This window comes from Heteronotia binoei, chromosome 7 (genome assembly GCF_032191835.1).
Source record: "Heteronotia binoei isolate CCM8104 ecotype False Entrance Well chromosome 7, APGP_CSIRO_Hbin_v1, whole genome shotgun sequence".
Taxonomy (NCBI): Eukaryota; Metazoa; Chordata; class Lepidosauria; order Squamata; family Gekkonidae; genus Heteronotia; species Heteronotia binoei.
The window spans coordinates 19767299-19785222 of record NC_083229.1 but is presented as its reverse complement, the minus strand read 5'-3'; the positions used below and the strand labels follow the sequence as shown (position 1 = coordinate 19785222).

Below are 17924 nucleotides of genomic sequence, written 5' to 3'. Positions count from 1 at the left end.
TAGCAACCAGGCCATGAGTTGTATAATTATTTCATTATATATTACAATGGAGTAGTAATAATAATAATAAGGCGACATTGGATTTATATCCTGCTCTCTACAAATTTCAGAGAGCGGCTCACAATCTCCTTTACCTTCCTCCCCCACAACATACACCCTGTGAGGTAGGTGGGGCTGAGAGAGCTCACTCAGAAGCTGCCCTTTCAAGGACAACTCTGCGAGAGCTATGACTGACCCAAGGCCACTCCAGCAGCTGCAAGTGGAGGAGTGGGGAATCAAAACTGGTTCTCCCAGATAAGAGTCTGCACGTGTAACCAGCACACCAAACTAATAGAAATAAAATGCACAACTGTATCATCCAAAACCATTAGGGGTCCATGGAAAAATTGTCTTCCACTAAACCGGTCCCTGGTGCCAAAACGGTTAGGGACCGCTGACCTAAACAAACAAACAAAATAGCCTGATGGTGATTAAATATCCTCCAGAATTGATTCCTCACAGGCTCTCTGCACTCAGCAGCAGGTGAACGCTTTCAATCCTAGCGTGATCCGAGGGACCCAGAAACATCTGTTTGTGCATATAATTTAGGAAACGCAGTGAGCCTGGTGGTCTCCCCTGAATACACAGAAATGGCAATTCTCATTTTAAGCTTTGCATAGCATTGTAAGGGTTTTCAAGGACAACTCTGCGAGAGCTATGACTGACCCAAGGCCATTCCAGCAGCTGGAATGGGTACAATAAAAGAAAGGATGGGTACAAACAGTTCAAACAAACAGGTAGATAAATAGAACGCCAAATTAAGCTGCTATGTGTCTCTCATAGCCTTATCCTTTATTATGGAGTCCTCTGATCTACTAAATAAACACGCGCCATCTACAATTTGAGACCAATGAGACCTGCTCTTCCCTCAAACTGAAGACTCTAGGTGATAAAAGGACATTCAGATGTTTTGGGATCAACTGAATACATTTATTTAAAAGCAATTTTAAATATTAAAAAAGTAGAAATTAACACATACAGTACTCAAACTGTCACATTAAACACATGGGAGGAGACGAGTGTATTGGTGTAATGATGACTGCAACATTCAAAGGAGACTTCGGCTTCTAACTAGGTGGGACTAATCAGATTTGCCTTCTATCCATGTTGAAGCGCTGGGTCATAAAAAATAAATAGCCATTGCTGTTCAACAGTAAAACGACACACCTTTTTGCAGAACAGACTTCCCTCTTCTGGGGGAGGGGGGGGGGGAAACAAAAAAACAAACAGAATTCCCAAATACGCCATGTACAAAATTGCAGATAGTGGCTCTTTGAGTTCAAATATAACACTGTACTTAAACTCAACCTATATTATCATACATTGTTTTTTTTTAATTCTCCTATGGACTCTTCAAATCACCCAGAATAGTCAGCTCTTGTTCTTTTTATTATTATTATTTTTTAGAAAAAATTCATATTATACTACTTCAAAAAAGCATACAAAATAATAGACATTTGACTCTACATCATTTTACACATCTTGATCTTCTTTATATGCTTTGCCGCCCTTTTTTTTGAACGGTGGATTTTGAAATTGTTGTAAAATACACTTGACAAAAAATAAAGGTAGATCAGCTTTGTTCTTTTAATACATCTGAAGCACACTGCGTTGATAAGCGACATGGAATGCTAAGTCATTTGAGTTCTGGCTTTTGTAGCAACGGCATGAGTCTGAGAACACTGACAATGGTAACACTGCAGAGGTGAGGCCGGTCGGCTCATTCACACGTTTGCACACTTAATCTCTTTCAACAAAATGTGTCATGAGACGGAGGAAGCAACTATTTTTTTTAAAACCACTTTCCAATAATGGCTGATAAATATTTTTGCTATTCTTCATGCACGACTTTTTGATTATTAATTTTTTTTTTGCATGTTAACCATTTAAATAAAAATAAATATTCACCGAGTGTGGGGTTTGTAAGACGTTGAAAGCGAAAGCCTCAGAAAGGTTTAATCTGAACTTGTGCTTTAGTGAAAGGAAACACTTTGACGGGGGGATCACAGGCGGAATCAGTTTCGAAGTAAAAAAAGATAAGATAAGGAATACATTCCGTTGCCGAAGTAATATTGCCTTAAAGCAACATTATATGCCAGGTAAACCTAACAGGACACACGGAGTTGCACGACAAGCCGCTCCTGTTGATCGTAAACCAAAAGGCAGCCCTCAGCTCGGGTTACGATCAAAGATCAGACTGAACGACAATAAATAAGCCTATCAGAAATGATTATGCCCTTAATACGTTAATAGTCTTGATTAGGATAAGGAAAGGGCTGAAGCAGCAAGTAATACGATTTTATAACTATAAAGCTACCACAGGTCAAAATGCATCCTTCCAAAGTGATCAGCTTTGTGGTTCCATGATTGCTGGCGAATGCTCAGAGCTCAACCCTGAACCATAATTAGGATTCAGTAAAGAAAATGTAATCTCCCCAGGGACGCACTGCTTCTCGGGTTTCTCTAATTAACAGCTGCCAATTTTGGAGGAAAGGTTATCTTTCACTTTCATTTTCAAAACCATTTAACACTTTCCATTTTCCCAGACCAGGGCTTTTTTTGGTCACAGGAACTCCTTTGCATATTAGGCCACGCCCCCCTGATGCAGCCAATCCTCCTAGAACTTACGGTAGGCCCTGTGCTAGGAGCCCTGTAAGCTCTTGGAGGATTGGCTACAGCAGAGGTGTGTGGCCTAATATGCAAAGGAGTTCCTGCGACAAAACCCCCCCCCTGCCCCAGACTATTCCACTAAGTGGACATCATAACTTAATATCATCCAGTGAGTCAAAGACTATTGGGGAAGGAGAGAGGGAACCCCCTTAAATCCCCCCCAGCCTAATTATTGTCTAGGGGAGTCAACTGGTTAGAAACAAATACATTGGCTCATCTTTTGACCAACCAAAGCATCCCAAAGTTGTACTGCTCAATGTTATGGGCTAATATAACATTCCTGCATGAACACAGATGGCAAGGAAGGATCTGAATTCATAAACAGATTATTTTTCTTGCACGTCCCTGGTTCGGTGAAGGGAAATGCTCTCCATCAGATACAAGTTCTTTTGTTTTAATTAAACACAGACGGTGTCAAAGTGAGGTAAATATCATGGGGGGGGGGGAACTGCAACTAATATAATACAAACATGAAAATGCTGTTCACCCACACACTGTGAATTACTACTGTTTTATCTGTAGCGTCAGTGAATATTTCTTTTGCTGGATGCGTACATTGAACACTTTCAACAAATACCGAGGAAGTGGATGTCACAAGCTGGAAATCCGAGTACAATGGGAGCTGGAAACTTGGCTGGAAACGAGCCAAAGCAGTTCATTCTGAAAACTGAACCTAAATTCTCCGCTAGTTGTCTATTTTTCTTTCTTTTTTAAAAAAAAGAATACTGGTTTACTTGGAATGGTGATTTCTGTACAGTGAAACGAAACGGAATGAGACCGACCACATCTTAAAGAGCTGGTAGCCCATCCATACAAACGGACAAGAGAGATGGAAGTGCTTGATGCCGACGGGAGCTTGAGCAAACTCGGGAAGGTGTGCCAGGTCCCAAGGCTACCGTAATACTGGCAAAGGCAGAGGAACACCATCTATTTACAAGACGAGGGTTAAGTCACCGCACGGGGTGAGCCGTAAACGAGCTCTCGTTCTGTAACAGCCGTTTTATATATATATACATATATATCCACAATTGTGCACAGAATTACAGGGAGGCAGCAGCCATTTGCTTCATGCTAAAAAAAGCCCGTCTGAAGGGGAAGGAGGTGCCAACGCTCCGGTTTCCCGTTCGATTTAGTCAGACAAAATGTGGACAAAGGATACCGGGAAGACCCCTTTTCTCTCCGGCTGTCCTTCAATGTGGCCAATCTGCAACGAAGGAAAGACAGTGTTGTTTTGGGGGGTGGGTGACCGCACTTGTTACCCATGTGATGCTTTCAGGTATTTTCACAATAAAGACAACGACGACATTGGACTTATACCCCGCCCTTCTCTCTGAATCAGTCTCAGAGCGGCTTACACTCTCCTTAATCTTCTTCCCTCACAACAGACCCCCTGTGAGGTAGGTGGGGCTGAGAGAGCTCTCACAGAAGCTACCCTTTCAAGGACAACTCCTGAGAGAGCTATGGCTGACTCAAGGCCATTCCAGCAGCTGCAAGTGGAGGAGTGGGGAATCAAACCCGGTTCTCCCAGATAAGAGTCTGCACACTTAACCACTACAGGGGAAGAAGGTCTATGAGAGCTATGGCTGACCCAAGGCCATTCCAGCAGGTGCAAGTGGAGGAGTGGGGAATCAAACCTGGTTCTCCCAGATAAGAGTCTGCACACTTAACCACTACAGGGGAAGAAGGTCTATGAGAGCTATGGCTGACTCAAGGCCATTCCAGCAGGTGCATGTGAAGGAGTGGGGAATCAAACCCGGTTCTCCCAGATAAGAGTCTGCGCACTTAACCACTACAGGGGAAGAAGGTCTATGAGAGCTATGGCTGACCCAAGGCCATTCCAGCAGGTGCAAGTGGAGGAGTGGGGAATCAAACCCGGTTCTCCCAGATAAAGAGTCCGCACACTTAACCACTACACCAAACTGGCTCTATGTATTAGCTAGGCTGACAGCAGGAATCAAATAGGTCTGTCTCTTGCCTTCAAGAAGCACATAGGTCAAGGAATATGTATCTGTTCCATCCTGAATTCAAATGAACCCAGCTCGGAACAGCTTTGCGATTAAGCTAGTTTGAAACAATCTGGGATACTTTTAAATAACAGAAGTTTCAGAAGCCTACTGGCCTCCCCTCTTTCCCTGCTAGGGATCAATTAATTGTACATATATGCTTCTTCCTTTCTGCTCTTGTCTTTACCTTGCAGATATCTACAGCTATTCAAGATACACCGGTCAACTGGAATCCCGCTTTTAACCATTAACCATGTCACCGATGGTCCTCAACGCTCTATTCATATTATAGCATGCGGCATGTAAATACTTGTGCAGGCAAGAGACTCCAGAGATGGTTTGCTATTGCCTGCTTCTGGTATTTCTTAGTGGTCTCCCATCCAAACACTAGCCAGGGCTGAACCTGTTTACCTGAGAGCCAGTTGGTGTAGTAGAGTATCTGGGAGAACCGGGTTTGATTCCCCACTCCTCCACTTGCACCTGCTGGCATGGCCTTGGGTCAGCCATAGCTCTGGCAGAGGTTGTCCTTGAAAGGGCAGCTGCTGGGAGAGCCCTCTCAGCCCCACCCACCTCACAGGGTGTCTGTTGTGGGGGAAGGAGATAAAGCAGATTGTAAGCTGCTTTGAGACTCTGATTCAGAGAGAAGGGCAGGGTATAAATTTGCTATCTTCTTCTTCTGAGATCTGATGTGATCAGGCTAGCCTGGCCTAAATAAATATTAAAAACTGGTCTCCAAAAACCTTAACCTTCCCCAAGCAGACTCTTTCCCCCCTTTACCTAACTCCAGTCTATCCCAAAAACTCACTGGGAAAAACTCAATTCCGCTGTCCTGCTGGAAAGCCAGGAGGGTAGGACCCCTCTGACCTTTTCTGGGAGGGTGTTCCAGAGGAATCAGGCAGCCACTGAGAAAACCTGGGCACAGACTATGGCTGAAAATGGTTTAGAACAAGGGGGCAGGGATTACCGACAGTAAATTTTACTGGAAAAAACAAAGCTGCCATGCAGGAACATGTTAGGGAGAAGTGACCCTTCAAACGAGCAGGCCCCAGGTCATTAAAGGCGTTATTCTAAAAATACTGTCCCAAATCCCCTTAAATGCATAGCACTATTTGCACAGCTCCTTGGATTTTGACCTAAATATTTATTTTTTATCAACCCACCATATGAGGGAGGGGGTCCTAGTTGTGCTCACAGGACCTTGCTGCTTTCTTCCCACCCTCTTTTGACGTGGAATGCTGCAGCATGGCAGTGCCCTGTCACAATCCTGTACTACTAGAACAAGGAAACTTATGCCTGCCCCTATTCCAATTTTGCCTTAGGGCAGCTGATTGGCTTCAGTCATTCTCCCATTGAAGCTAAGGATAGGTTTCTGGTTGGTTTTACAACCTAAGCCTTATTTCATTGAGAAAGATTAAGATGGGTAGCCATGTTGGTCTGTCCGTAGCAGCCGAAAAGAGTAAGAGTCCAGTAGCGCCTTAAAGATTAACAGCATTTGTGACAGGGTAGGAGTTTTCGTGAGTCACTGCTCACTTCAGATATCTTTTGCTTTTTTCTGCTGCCATAGACAAATATGGCTTCCCATCTTGATCTAGAAGCTCTCGACATGACAAACAGCAAATGGGGAACATTCCAAAGCAGTCTTGCTTCCCGCCATGAAGTAACACATCACCTCAGAGCAGGGGCCATTTTGTAGAAAAATAGGTGGTGGAGTTTATTACCATAACTCATTAGCATATGCCGCCCCCCTTCCAGCCAAAAGCAACCCGACGCAAGAAAGGAGTGCCCCCCCCCTGGCAAGCGAGGCCTTCTTGGGCTGGCTAGCGATCCAGCCAGCCCAAAAAGGCTTCGCTCGCCTGGGGCTCTCCTGGGCCGCCCCCAGCCCAGTCAAAAGGCCAGCAAGCCACCTGCTGCCCAAAATCACATAAGAAGTGGCATGGGCTTCTCCAGGGGTTAATGAGGGCTGCTGGGGGCGTGGCAAAGCTCCTGGTGGCTGGCTGGCTGCCTGCTCTCCTAATCCAAGGACTGCTATGCAGCTGCACTTACTATTCAATGGACAAGGTAGGAGGGGAAAAGGAGGTGGAACCCTCAGAAAGGTTCTGGAGCTGCACTCCTTTGAGCTCAGAAACTGCCTCAGAAACTTCTGGGTGATTCCTCTTTTATGGAAGATTCATTTTACTTTTTAAAAAGCAAAATGCAAAACGATACATACCCACCACTCTTGGTCCTCTTCACCAGTTACAATGATAATTTCTCCTTCGACAAATGTAAGCTCGTCGTCATTGTCTGCTTGGCAATCATAGATTGTCTTCACTCTCCTAACTTTGTTCTTCCCCTTTAAAAAAAAATCTTATTTTAGTTCAGAGAGTTTTTTTAAGGATGGGAAAATGTGTTATTTACGTAAGGTTTAATACTAGGAAACCACTGACAAACCAGGATGTTTCTGCCCTTGTTTAGAATATCCCCCCCTCAAAAAAAAACAAACACCTAGCTTTGAAAACCCCCACCAATGTCTTTTCCTAGGAAAACACTTGTTTTTTTCACCTTCTTTAAAAATAAATATTCTAATACTTTCTACAACTTATGATATCCTGGCATCATAAAAGAATTTTGTATGTTTCCTAAAACACTTTTTAAAAACTGCCACTCTGAGAAGCAGCACAAGGCTTGAGGCACCTGACTGCAGCCACAACTACACAATGCAAGTGTACAACCCGGGAGTTCATATAAGAACTTGGAAAAGGTCCCTCCCTCTCTCACACACGAAAAGCCTCTCCACACTCCTATTTCCTTAGCATAATCTTGCCCATGAAGCACATTAGAGCCACTAGTTCAAAGTATCTGTAACTTAACCCTATGTCACAGGCTCTGGGTATTATATACACCTTTGTTTCCTGCTGCACTGCAGAAGAATGTATTTACTTAGACTTATTTAGAACTTGTATACTCTGCCTTTCTCCCCTCAAACTGCACCCCCCCCCCCAGAAAACAAAGAGGGCCAAGAAGCTGGGATGATGAAAGAAAAATATTAAAAGTTCCAAAATGCTGAAACTGGCCTCAATGTTGCCTCCATTCGGATCTAAGACCAAAGTCTCTAATATTGTAACAGATATTAATAGTATTTTGACCCATCCATCAAGTTCGCAGGAAAAACCTGTGAACTTGCTTAGCACTTTCCGTGTAAGAATGTCATGAAAAATGGTTCGAGTACCAATGAACGCAAAAACCCTACAATACTTAATTTTGCCTCAGATGCTAAATACAGACTTGTGGCTAGTAAACAAAAGGACAATTTCTAAATGCAAAACAGAATATTATTCACTCCTATACAATTGCATCAGAAGGGTTTTTTGACTTTCAAAAGTTTTAATACCTTGTCGGTCTCTATTACAGATCGACACAATAGAAACCATGTTTACACTGTACATTTGCAGGCAGGGATTCTCTGTTTTATGTATCCCATCTGATAACTGAACAGGAGCTAACATTGTTAATCTGTGGTCTATAAAAGAGCCACTGGATATTTCCACCTGGGTTATTTGCTTCAAGCGTCATACTGCTGGGAAGTGATTTTTTTTTCTCCTTGCTTCTCCACAACAGTTTGGTGCACCATCTATGCACCTCTCAGTGTTTCCTTAGCTTTTCTCCAATCTTTCTCAAACCAGCTTCCCTCTAAAGTTTTTGGGAAAGACTGCAGCAAAGCTTGGACGGCTGTTTTGTGGGTGTGAAAGTTCAAATTTTCTGAGCAGCATCCATTTCCCCTATGGTAGCTATTTATTCCCCCCGCTGCAAAGGGTTTATCCTTTACTCACCCCTCCAATCACAAGTTCAATAGTATTATATCAATATACCTTTATACCAATATATGCATCAAGGTCTCTGAATTCCTAACGTTCATTTTTTAAGACTCCAGCCCTTTTCCTTGAGGAGGAAAAAGACTGATCTCCTGAAAGAACAGGCCAGAGACTTACCTTAAAAAAAAAAGGAAGTGGGGGGGGGGGGGAAAGCTGGGAATTCACAGATCCAAATTCATATTTTAGTAAAGCAGGATATTGATATACCGGATTCGTTACAAAGTGCTGGTCATTACCTTTAAAGCCCTATATGGCCGAGGACCTGCCTACCTGAGGGACCGTCTTTCCCCATATGAACCCCAGAGAGCACTGAGGTCAGCAGGGAAGAACCTGCTGACTATCCCCAGGCCGAAAGAGGTAAAACTACAGAGTACCCGCATGCGGGCCTTCTCTGTGGTGGCTCCACACCTATGGAACCAGCTCCCGGAAGAAATGCGGGCCCTGCGGGATTTTGAACAATTCCGCAGGGCCTGCAAGACCATCCTCTTCAGGATGGCCTTCACCGATTAAAAAGAGAGACTGCTAAGTAAATTTACCATCTGCTGAAATAGCACCAGGATGTTAATTTTATTGATTTTATTAATTTTAGAATCTTAATTAAATTGTTAAACTAGTTATTGTTTTAAACATTATTGTATAAGTTAATGTATTGACTTGATGTTGTTAGCCGCCCTGAGCCTGCTTCGGCGGGGAGGGCGGGATACAAATAAAATGATGATGATGATGATATAACGCTATTAAATCACTGGAGGGAAAACACCTGATCTGTACTGGGGAAACCTGTTGTGTGGAACCCCTGCTGCCACTGCGCTGTATTACAAGCTACAGGGAAACTAAAGAAGCCTGTTGCCACATGTGAACTAGTCTTCCTCAAAGCCACCATGGTGTTGGTTAGAGTGTGATCAGGGTCGCACAGGTTCAAACGTTTGGGCCAGTCACTCTCTCTTAGCCTCACGGTGTTGCTGTGAGGATCTGTCCCCTCTATGTTCCTCTCCCTGCAGAGAGCCTGTTGGTATCCTGGCCTGTGTGGTGTCAGGGAAGAAGCCAAAATCTGTTATGCCTGCATATCATGGGAAACCACAGTTAAGTCTAACCCTGGTTAAAAATGCCAGATTCAAACCACGGTTTCAGCTCCTGGTTTCATTAAGCCCCGCTGACGAAAGTTAGTGGACGATCTGCTTTTGGATGACACTAACCACAGTTCAACTTAACAAAGCCCAAGAAACAACATATATAATATATATTTGAAGCTAAGAAGGCCGACCCTGCTTAGCTTCCCGAGATCTGACAAGATCAGGCTAGCCTGGGCTATATCTGGGTGATTAATGTTTTTTAAAGACAGACATTCACACTTCGTTGTACTGTGTAACCTTTGGCTTTGTATGCTGTACTGATCTCTGGCTTAAAACTGGGATGGTCAGTGTTCCCTCTAAGCTGAGTTAGTGTGAGCTAGCTCACAGTTTTTTAACCTCTGGCTCAGACATTTGTGTCTTAGCTCTGGAAAAATGGCCCCAGAACAAACTTGATTTATGCAGTAGCTCACAACTTTAATTGCCAGTAGCTCACAAAGTATATTTTTTGCTCACAAGATTCTACAGCTTAGAGCCTGGGGCATCAAACTCATTTGTTATGAGGGCCGGATCTGACACAAATGAGACTTTGAGGGGCCGGGCCATGTTGGGTTGGACTGAGCCATTTCGGGTTGGGCCACATGTGTACCTATTTAACATTAGGCAGCAGAGATATAAATTTTATAAAGAACGCAGACAATCACAAATTAATATTTAAAAAAAACTTTAAACATGCTTAAAACATTAGCACTCATTGGTCTTAAGGATGCTTTCTTTGTATTTCTCCCATGGCATCCAGGGAACTGGGCAAAGGAAGCTCTGGCTCTTTCCTTCCTTCCCCAGGGGCCTTGGGGGGAGGAGCCTCAGCCAATGGAGAAAATAGAGGTTTTGCTCTTTAGCTGCTGAACAATTGAGCAAGCCTTGAAAAGCAAGCTGTGATGTAGAAAGAAGCAAGAGAGAGGGAGAAGGAAGCAGATAGCCAGTTGCCCAGGGGCCTGATAGGAGCCCTCCAGGGGCCTGATTTGGCCCCCAAACTGCATGTTTGACACCCCTGGCTTAGAGGGATCATTGGTGTATGTGTGTGTGTGTGTGGGGGGGGGGGATTAAAATGTATATTTTCCAGAGATATACCATATAGCATTGTGCAAGTCCTAGACCAGGGGTGGCCAAACTTGCTTTACATAAGGGCCACACAGAATAAACATCAGATGTTCATGAGCCACAGTACATGAACATCAGATGTTCAAGAGCCAAAGACAAAAAGGAAGGCAGATAGACAGGCAGGCAAAGAGATGGGGGGAGGGAACAGTGAAAAGAAAGCAACTTTAAGTGCATTCTCCCAGCTGCCAGCTGGCTTGGCTCGGAGAAGTGATTTAAACAGAGAAATGCCTTCTCCTAGCCAACTGATGGAGTGGTGGGGGCTTTGAGAGCCACACAATATGTGGGAAAGAACCACATGCGGCTCCTGAGTCGCAGTTCGGCCACCCCTGTTCTAGACAAATGATGACAGCAGCAGCAAAGCCCGTCTGCAAATACAAAAATAAAAATTCTACATACCGTGTTTATCTTTCTAGGGAGTGGCACTGGGGTCTCTGGCAGGGCATGCGTTACATCATTGGAGTCTTCTGATGCTTGCTTTTGGATGGTCTCTCTAGACTGTACCTTTGGAGAAAGATCCACAGAATGAGATTTTTGATTTACCTCCAAGGGCTGAGGCTTTGGCGATACTTCTCCACCTTGAATCTTAGCCAAAGCGTCTCCCAGCTGAGGCTTTGGAGGAAGGTCCTTTACTTGTGGCTTGGGAGGTAAATCTGCTAACTGCGGTTTGGGTGGCAGATCACCCAGCTGAGGTTTCGGGGGTAGTTCTCCTGGTTTGGGGGGTAGGTCTCCAATTTGAGGTTTCTGAGGGAGCTCCAGAGGCTGTGGCTTTGGGGGCAGGTCTCCAGGTTGGGGTTTCTGTGGCAGGTCAATAGAAAGCGAAGCTGACTTCTGGAAGATTTCCAAATGGGAGGACTTATCGATTGAAGGAAGGTGAATGGTTTCTATTTTTCTTAGTGCCACTGAAATAGAAAGTGAATTTCAGTATCAGCCTTTAAAAAAAACAAAAAGCTTCAGACCTACTATTCACTGTCATTCTGCAGCTGCTAGCTAACCACCACTGTGGGATTATCTCAATACCTATCAATGTCAAGTATCAGAAGCAAAAATGAAGACCTACAAATAACCAAGCAGTTTTATAACAACAAAAATTACAATGGATACTTATATCTGGCACCCAGCGCCGGTCTGTGGGTGCATGGCGCCCCAGGCAGACTCCCTGCCCACTACCCCCCCTGCCCGAGAAGAGACTTCGTTCCCCCTCCTTCCCGAAACTGGAAGTGAGGGGAAGCGAAGTCTCTTTGCATCGTGGGCTCTTCAAAGAAGCTGCGCCAGCTGCATCAAAGCCAGTAAGGACCAACCTTGGTGCAGCATGGCACGCCGGGGGGGGGGGGGGGATGGGACTGGACGCAGTGATGGAAGGGGAAGGGGGTGGCGGCAGGGGGCTTGCGACAGGGAGGGAGGCAAACTAGGCATTTGCCATGGGCACCGGGGGTGAGCCCAATTTGGAGCCCCCTACCTCCCGGTGCCCTAGACAACCGCCTAGTTTGCCTCCCTCCCCGCCACAAGCCCCCTGCCGCCACCCTCATTGCGTATTCTAGGCTTGCGCCAATTCATGTAAACATAAGGTAGCACTACAGTGATTACTTTTCATGGCTATCTCATTCTTCCAGTTATCTCAAGAAACATGCATGCAGCAACCTTCACATAAATGCAAGGCAGTGCTACAATGCTTGTTCTGTCCTCCTCTAAGGGTGCAATGGTAAACAAACAAACTTTACCCCACATCTGGCAAATCTACTGCAGCCAGTTATCACTTCCTTGCATGGATTTCTATTTACCTCTTTCCTTTCTTCCAGATGAAATTCTAAAGCACATATAACACAGATACATTATGAACAGCCCTCACCTTTTTGAGGTAGTTTAGGAAGGACTCTTGGGCCCAGAGCAGTCTTAGCGGTACTGGTGCTGATGAACAGAGATGTATAAGATCACAAGTTAATTCTGAGTTTGATGCGTTCAAACATAAGATTAATAAAACGTCTCACAGTATTACTCAGTAGATGTAGTTCTCTATGTTTGCATAGTCGTATATTCAGAAAAGGAGTTAGTACAACAACTCTGGAAGAGGTTATCTTGAACTGTCCATATAAGAGACCGTAAGAATGCAAAACATGGCACTGGAGAAACAGAGAAGAGAAACAGACTAATTCCACCTTAAAGACTAATCAATTTGTGGCAGGGTATGAGCTTTTGTGAGTCACTGTTCACTTCTGCAGAACAGTGAGCAGTGACTCACAAAAACTCATGCCCTGCCACAAATTTTGTTAGTCTTTAAGGTGCAACTGAACTCTTGCTCTTTTCTATTGCTACGGAAAGATGAACATGGGCTACCCATCTTGATCTACCTCCACTGGAGCAAGTTAGCTCTTCGGATTCCGAGAACTGCACACAAGTCTATTTTAGGCAGGATCAACAGGTACAAGTACATACAGGCTCTAACAGGAACTTCAGCACCTGCCATGAGAGGTGGTGTTGCTGTGGCAGTTAAGAGTGTCAGACTAGGACCTGGGGTAATGGGTCTGAATTCTCACTCGACTATGGAAGCTTGATAAGCGGCCCACACTTGACTATCATTCATGCGTGTGTGTGTGTATGCAAGGAAAACCCAGCGGCTTGTTTCAGTTCTATAAAACTAATTCCGGCTCTACAAAGCTTCTAACAGATTGGTTGCAGGTCTTTTGGCAGTTAACTGTAGCAAGCATAAAAACTTTCCCCCCTCTTGTCATTCACTTCTCTACATTAAATCATGGTATGCGAAACAGTAATGATACATTTAATCATCTGCAAGATGACATAATGAGAATTGGGCAAAGTGTAGCTTGAGTGCTACAACTGCCTTGTCAAGACTGCTTGCTACGGAAAAGCTTCTTTCCTCCGCCACTGTCCAAAGGACATATCTAAATTGGGGGTGGGGGGGCAGGGCACTGCAGACATGGCCTGTGAGCTTCACATTATCTGCTACACGAAACATGCGTCCATGAAATGACATAGCCAACTGAAAACCAAAAACGAGTTCTATCACAAATAGACATACTGGTTTTCTATGGATCTGTGAAAGTCTAGCCATACATATGGATTAATAATCTTTCATAGCTGTAGCGAATATAAAATATAATATAAAATCTTACCCTGACTGTTGAGACATGCCTTCAAACTTGTTTGCGGCCTTTGTTGCTGGTGGACCCAAATCATTACCTAAGTAAACAAACAGATTTCATTCTAAATGTAAAAAGTAGAAGGCAGCACCATAAATTGCACAAAGTAAGATTTTTAGGGAATGTACCTATTTTTTTTCCATGGATAACAATGTAAAATCAGAAGGGGTACTTATGATCTACAAGCCAGTGAACTGTGGAGCATCTGTCTGAACGATTAAAACCAGATATTACTATATTTACGTAATTCTTTCAAGCTCCTCAATGTTCCTACAGAAAATAATATTGATCAACACTGTTTGTATGCGCACATGTGCTTTTGTGCTCAAGGTGCTATGAAAGAAGTTGAACAAAAAGGTAAAACTTCTCGATCAAAATTTAATCCACATTCGGGAATCACTATTTCTGTATGGATTCCACTAGTCAGTTTACCAAATTGTACCCAAACAGTGGAAGGAGACATGCTTGAAGGTACTAGTTCAGCAGAGCAACAACAACAGTAAAGGTTTCAGTTTATGAAAATACTAAATATTCTTTCACTATTTTGTGTGTGTGCATTTTTCGTATCACCTCCTTTTACTACAAAACAGAGAATCTACAGATTACAAGAAGTACTATTTACAAAGCCAGTTAGCAACAAATCCAACCTTTCTGGAAGGAATTCAGTTACAACCTAGCAACCAAAGAGAAGGTACTACATTTAAGCTACATGCACACAAAAAAAAGCATGATGGTTACCTGGAGTGCCACTACAAAATGAAAGACTGCCATTCAAAAATGTCTGTAGCCATGCAATAAAAACTGCAAGACGCTGCAAGTTGCTTAAAACAAAACAGCAGATTGCAGAGCATCCTCAGTGTTTGTTCCATTCCAAACAGATGCTTATTTGTGCAAAAGGTGGCCTCACACAATAAAATCAATGACACAAAAAAAGAGACACATCCTTGGTAAGAAATAAGGGCAGCACAGTGGGTATTCTAAGACAAATGGATTTATATACATAAAGTATATTCCCTGATGCTAATTAGAGTTAGCACAAGGCACAAATGAAAATCTGGAAAATGATGGTAATGGCCAGCATGGGTAAGAGAAAAGGTGACATTAGGATAGCGTTAAAACAAGCTGTTGTCTATGGCAGGGGTGGCCAACGATAGCTCTCCAGATGTTTTTTGCCTACAGCTCCCATCAGCCCCAGCCATTGGTCATGCTGGCTGGGGCTGATGGGAGTTGTAGGCAAAAAACATCTGGAGAGCTACCGTTGGCCACCCCTGGTCTATAGTATCACATGAAATCTGATCTAAGGAAAGGAAAGCAGCAGTCTTAGCCGCCCACCCAAATATTTAAAAGCAAATTAAGTGGGGACAATTTCATTGGAGGGTGGGAGTGAGAGCACAACATTAGTGCAATGGCAATTCTCACTTCATTTTAAAGCCAACAAAAACCTCCAGAGCTCTCTCGACAGATACGCAACCACTTAAGTTTTCGAATCAGAAGCAGCACACAAATGTGAAAATAAAAAAAACAGAAGCCCAACAAAAATGGTGAATAAAGGCTGACTACAGGCATTTCCATTTGTCATACAACAGCGGATGGCTTACTAACATCTTTAAAAAAAAACCAACTAAGTCACATTAGGCTATTTGGCTGGGCTTATGACAGCTGGAAATAAGCGGGGGGCGGGGGGGAGAACATGCTTCAAATGGTGTTGCTAGCTCTGCCCCAAGATGCCTGTAACATCTGAGATGAGTCAGAGGAACATTGTTACCTGCCACCTTTGTAAAAGATTACTCAGTTTGGCCCGAAGTATTTAATTGAAGAGTGAGTCAGAGGTAATTTTCCATCTTCCCTGCTGCTAACATTTCATTTCTTTAAATTCTACATTTGATTCATCATAAACTTGCTTGGGTGTGTATGATTGTTGCTCGTCAGCTGACGCGCGGAGGTTAAAACACTAATTTAGATCTGTAAGCCTCTGCTTGTTTCATGATAACATCTTACACCTACTTCAGAGCTGTGATGCCAACCCTTGTGCCATTTCCCAAAATGCCGAGTACCAGTCAAGCAGAGGATTATATTTCATTCTTCAGAGAAGCCTGATCCTTTTCACTAAGTCTAACTGGACCTTTTTTTTTTGTTTGGTTTATTGAAGACTGGAGTCAAGTAACCTACAGGCCTTGGTGCACTTGCAGAGAGGTAAAAATTGTTTAAGAATTGTCCTACAAGGCCAATTTGGGTTCAAAAAAGCATCACGTTTTCCCCAAGGAATTTAACCAATGGTAGGCTTCGGAAGCCAAGGGATTTCTTTGGTGAAAAGCACAGAAAAAAATTCTGCTGTCTTCTACAACTTGCTCTCTACCATGAAACTTGGGACATTTTCAGCAGACATGAGACAGTGATGATGCAGTAAGGAAGGGGCAGATGGCTCAAGAGAGCCGCACTCCCTCACTCACCTTCAAAATACTTATTAGGAATGCCTCAAGAAGGTTCATGTGGGTATTTACATCTCTGTAGACTTGGGGGAACCTCAAGAAGGCTCATGTGAAGATTTACAACTCTTTGCAGACTGGCTGAACTTCCCATATTACAAACAGAAAATTCAACATCCAACTAAACAAAGCTATGCTACCAAAATTCTGCTGCACAGATACATGATTTCCTTCTATGTCTTACCACCGGCAGAAACAAATGGGACATTCTCTGGACTAGCACAGAAAGCCAGCAGGTTTGTCAGGTGGAATGAGCAATTTATTAATTAGCAGCCGTTGGTTCGATTTAAATGGAAGCCAAACCATCTTCCGTTCTGACAGATGCAAGTAGGCAGCCGTGTAGAACAAAGTAGAACAAAGTAGGAGCCCAGTGCCCCTTTAAGACCAACAAAGTTGAACTCACGTTTTGAATAAAACTTTATTGGTCTTAAAGGTTCGCTTGACTCCTGCTTGCTTCTACATCTTCCGTTCTATAGCCCTAGTTTACGGTCAAACCATGGTTTAGATCCGCTTGTCTGTCTTCACTTCCAGTGTGCTGAATACTCCGTGCTCTATTTGCAGTGGCCTCCGGTGTGAAATCGGAACTGAGCTGAGGCTATTCATGATATCCATATATACACGCACCACGAACAAGAATGATCTACATAACAATATCTATCTATGCACACACATACACACATATATATATTTATACACCTCTCCAAGTTCTCCTTCCGAAGTGTTTTCAAACTCACCCCAAGGAATTTGGCCCTTATTCTGGGGTCCATGAGGTAGTGGGCTTGGTGGGTCAGAGAGGGTTCTTTTGTGTCCGGGGGGTGGGGGAGGGGGCCTCTTCTTAGACAGGGTGGAGCTGCCGCTAGTGGTTTGAGTGCCTAAAGGGAGGGTTGAAGGTGGGCCAGGCGCACCTGTAAAACCAAACAAACAGCTGCTTACCAACACAAGGATGAGTTAACACCAAAGCAGCACGGAAGGAATGAAAAAAAAAAAACCCAGACCACAGTAAAGCATGGCAAAGCACTGAAAACAAAACAAAACAAAAAAGCAAGCCATTCCAAATTTCGGTACAAAAAACAATCAACACCACTCCTGAAATCAACAGCAAGGTCTTTTGCCTTTCTGACTACGCAAGCAGTGTGACTTGAATGCCACACACACACACGCATGCGGGTCGAAGCGACTGCAAGCAAGCACTAGAGCTTAGTATTTAGACACAGCAAGAAGCTTAAATTACTTAATCTTTACAAATTTAAAATTACATGGGACAGAACAGCTGCGGCTTGGAAGCTGCTATCTATAGAACACACCGCCGATGAAATAAAATATTATCTGAGATAGCTTTCTGTGTAACAAATCTGGCAGATTCCATAATTGCCGATTTATTACATGTTTGCAGTTTTCATTTATAAAAACATTATTTAGGAAGGCCACTGCCCACATCTCTCACTTGCAATCGTTTGTAATAAATAGTTCACAGTTCGTTCAAAGTATG

At 43.6% G+C, this 17924-nt stretch overlaps 1 protein-coding gene across 6 annotated transcripts in view; it reads right to left on the bottom strand.

The window, feature by feature from the left end:
* Nucleotides 1-947: 947 nt before the first annotated feature.
* The window catches only part of ASAP1 (ArfGAP with SH3 domain, ankyrin repeat and PH domain 1), a 219472-nt gene continuing 202495 nt past the window's right edge, over nt 948-17924 (bottom strand). For 3 of the 6 annotated variants that reach the window (XM_060243205.1, XM_060243206.1, XM_060243207.1), the window contains 6 exons: nt 17170-17340; nt 13923-13989; nt 12641-12699; nt 11191-11693; nt 6922-7044; nt 948-3913 (listed from right to left, as the gene is read on the bottom strand). In XM_060243205.1, coding sequence (XP_060099188.1) covers nt 3839-3913; nt 6922-7044; nt 11191-11693; nt 12641-12699; nt 13923-13989; nt 17170-17340 — 998 coding nt within the window. In that variant the 3' untranslated portion in view covers nt 948-3838. The remainder of the gene's footprint in view (nt 3914-6921; nt 7045-11190; nt 11694-12640; nt 12700-13922; nt 13990-17169; nt 17341-17924) is intronic. The other 3 variants (XM_060243209.1, XM_060243210.1, XM_060243208.1) reach the window with 2 other exon arrangements.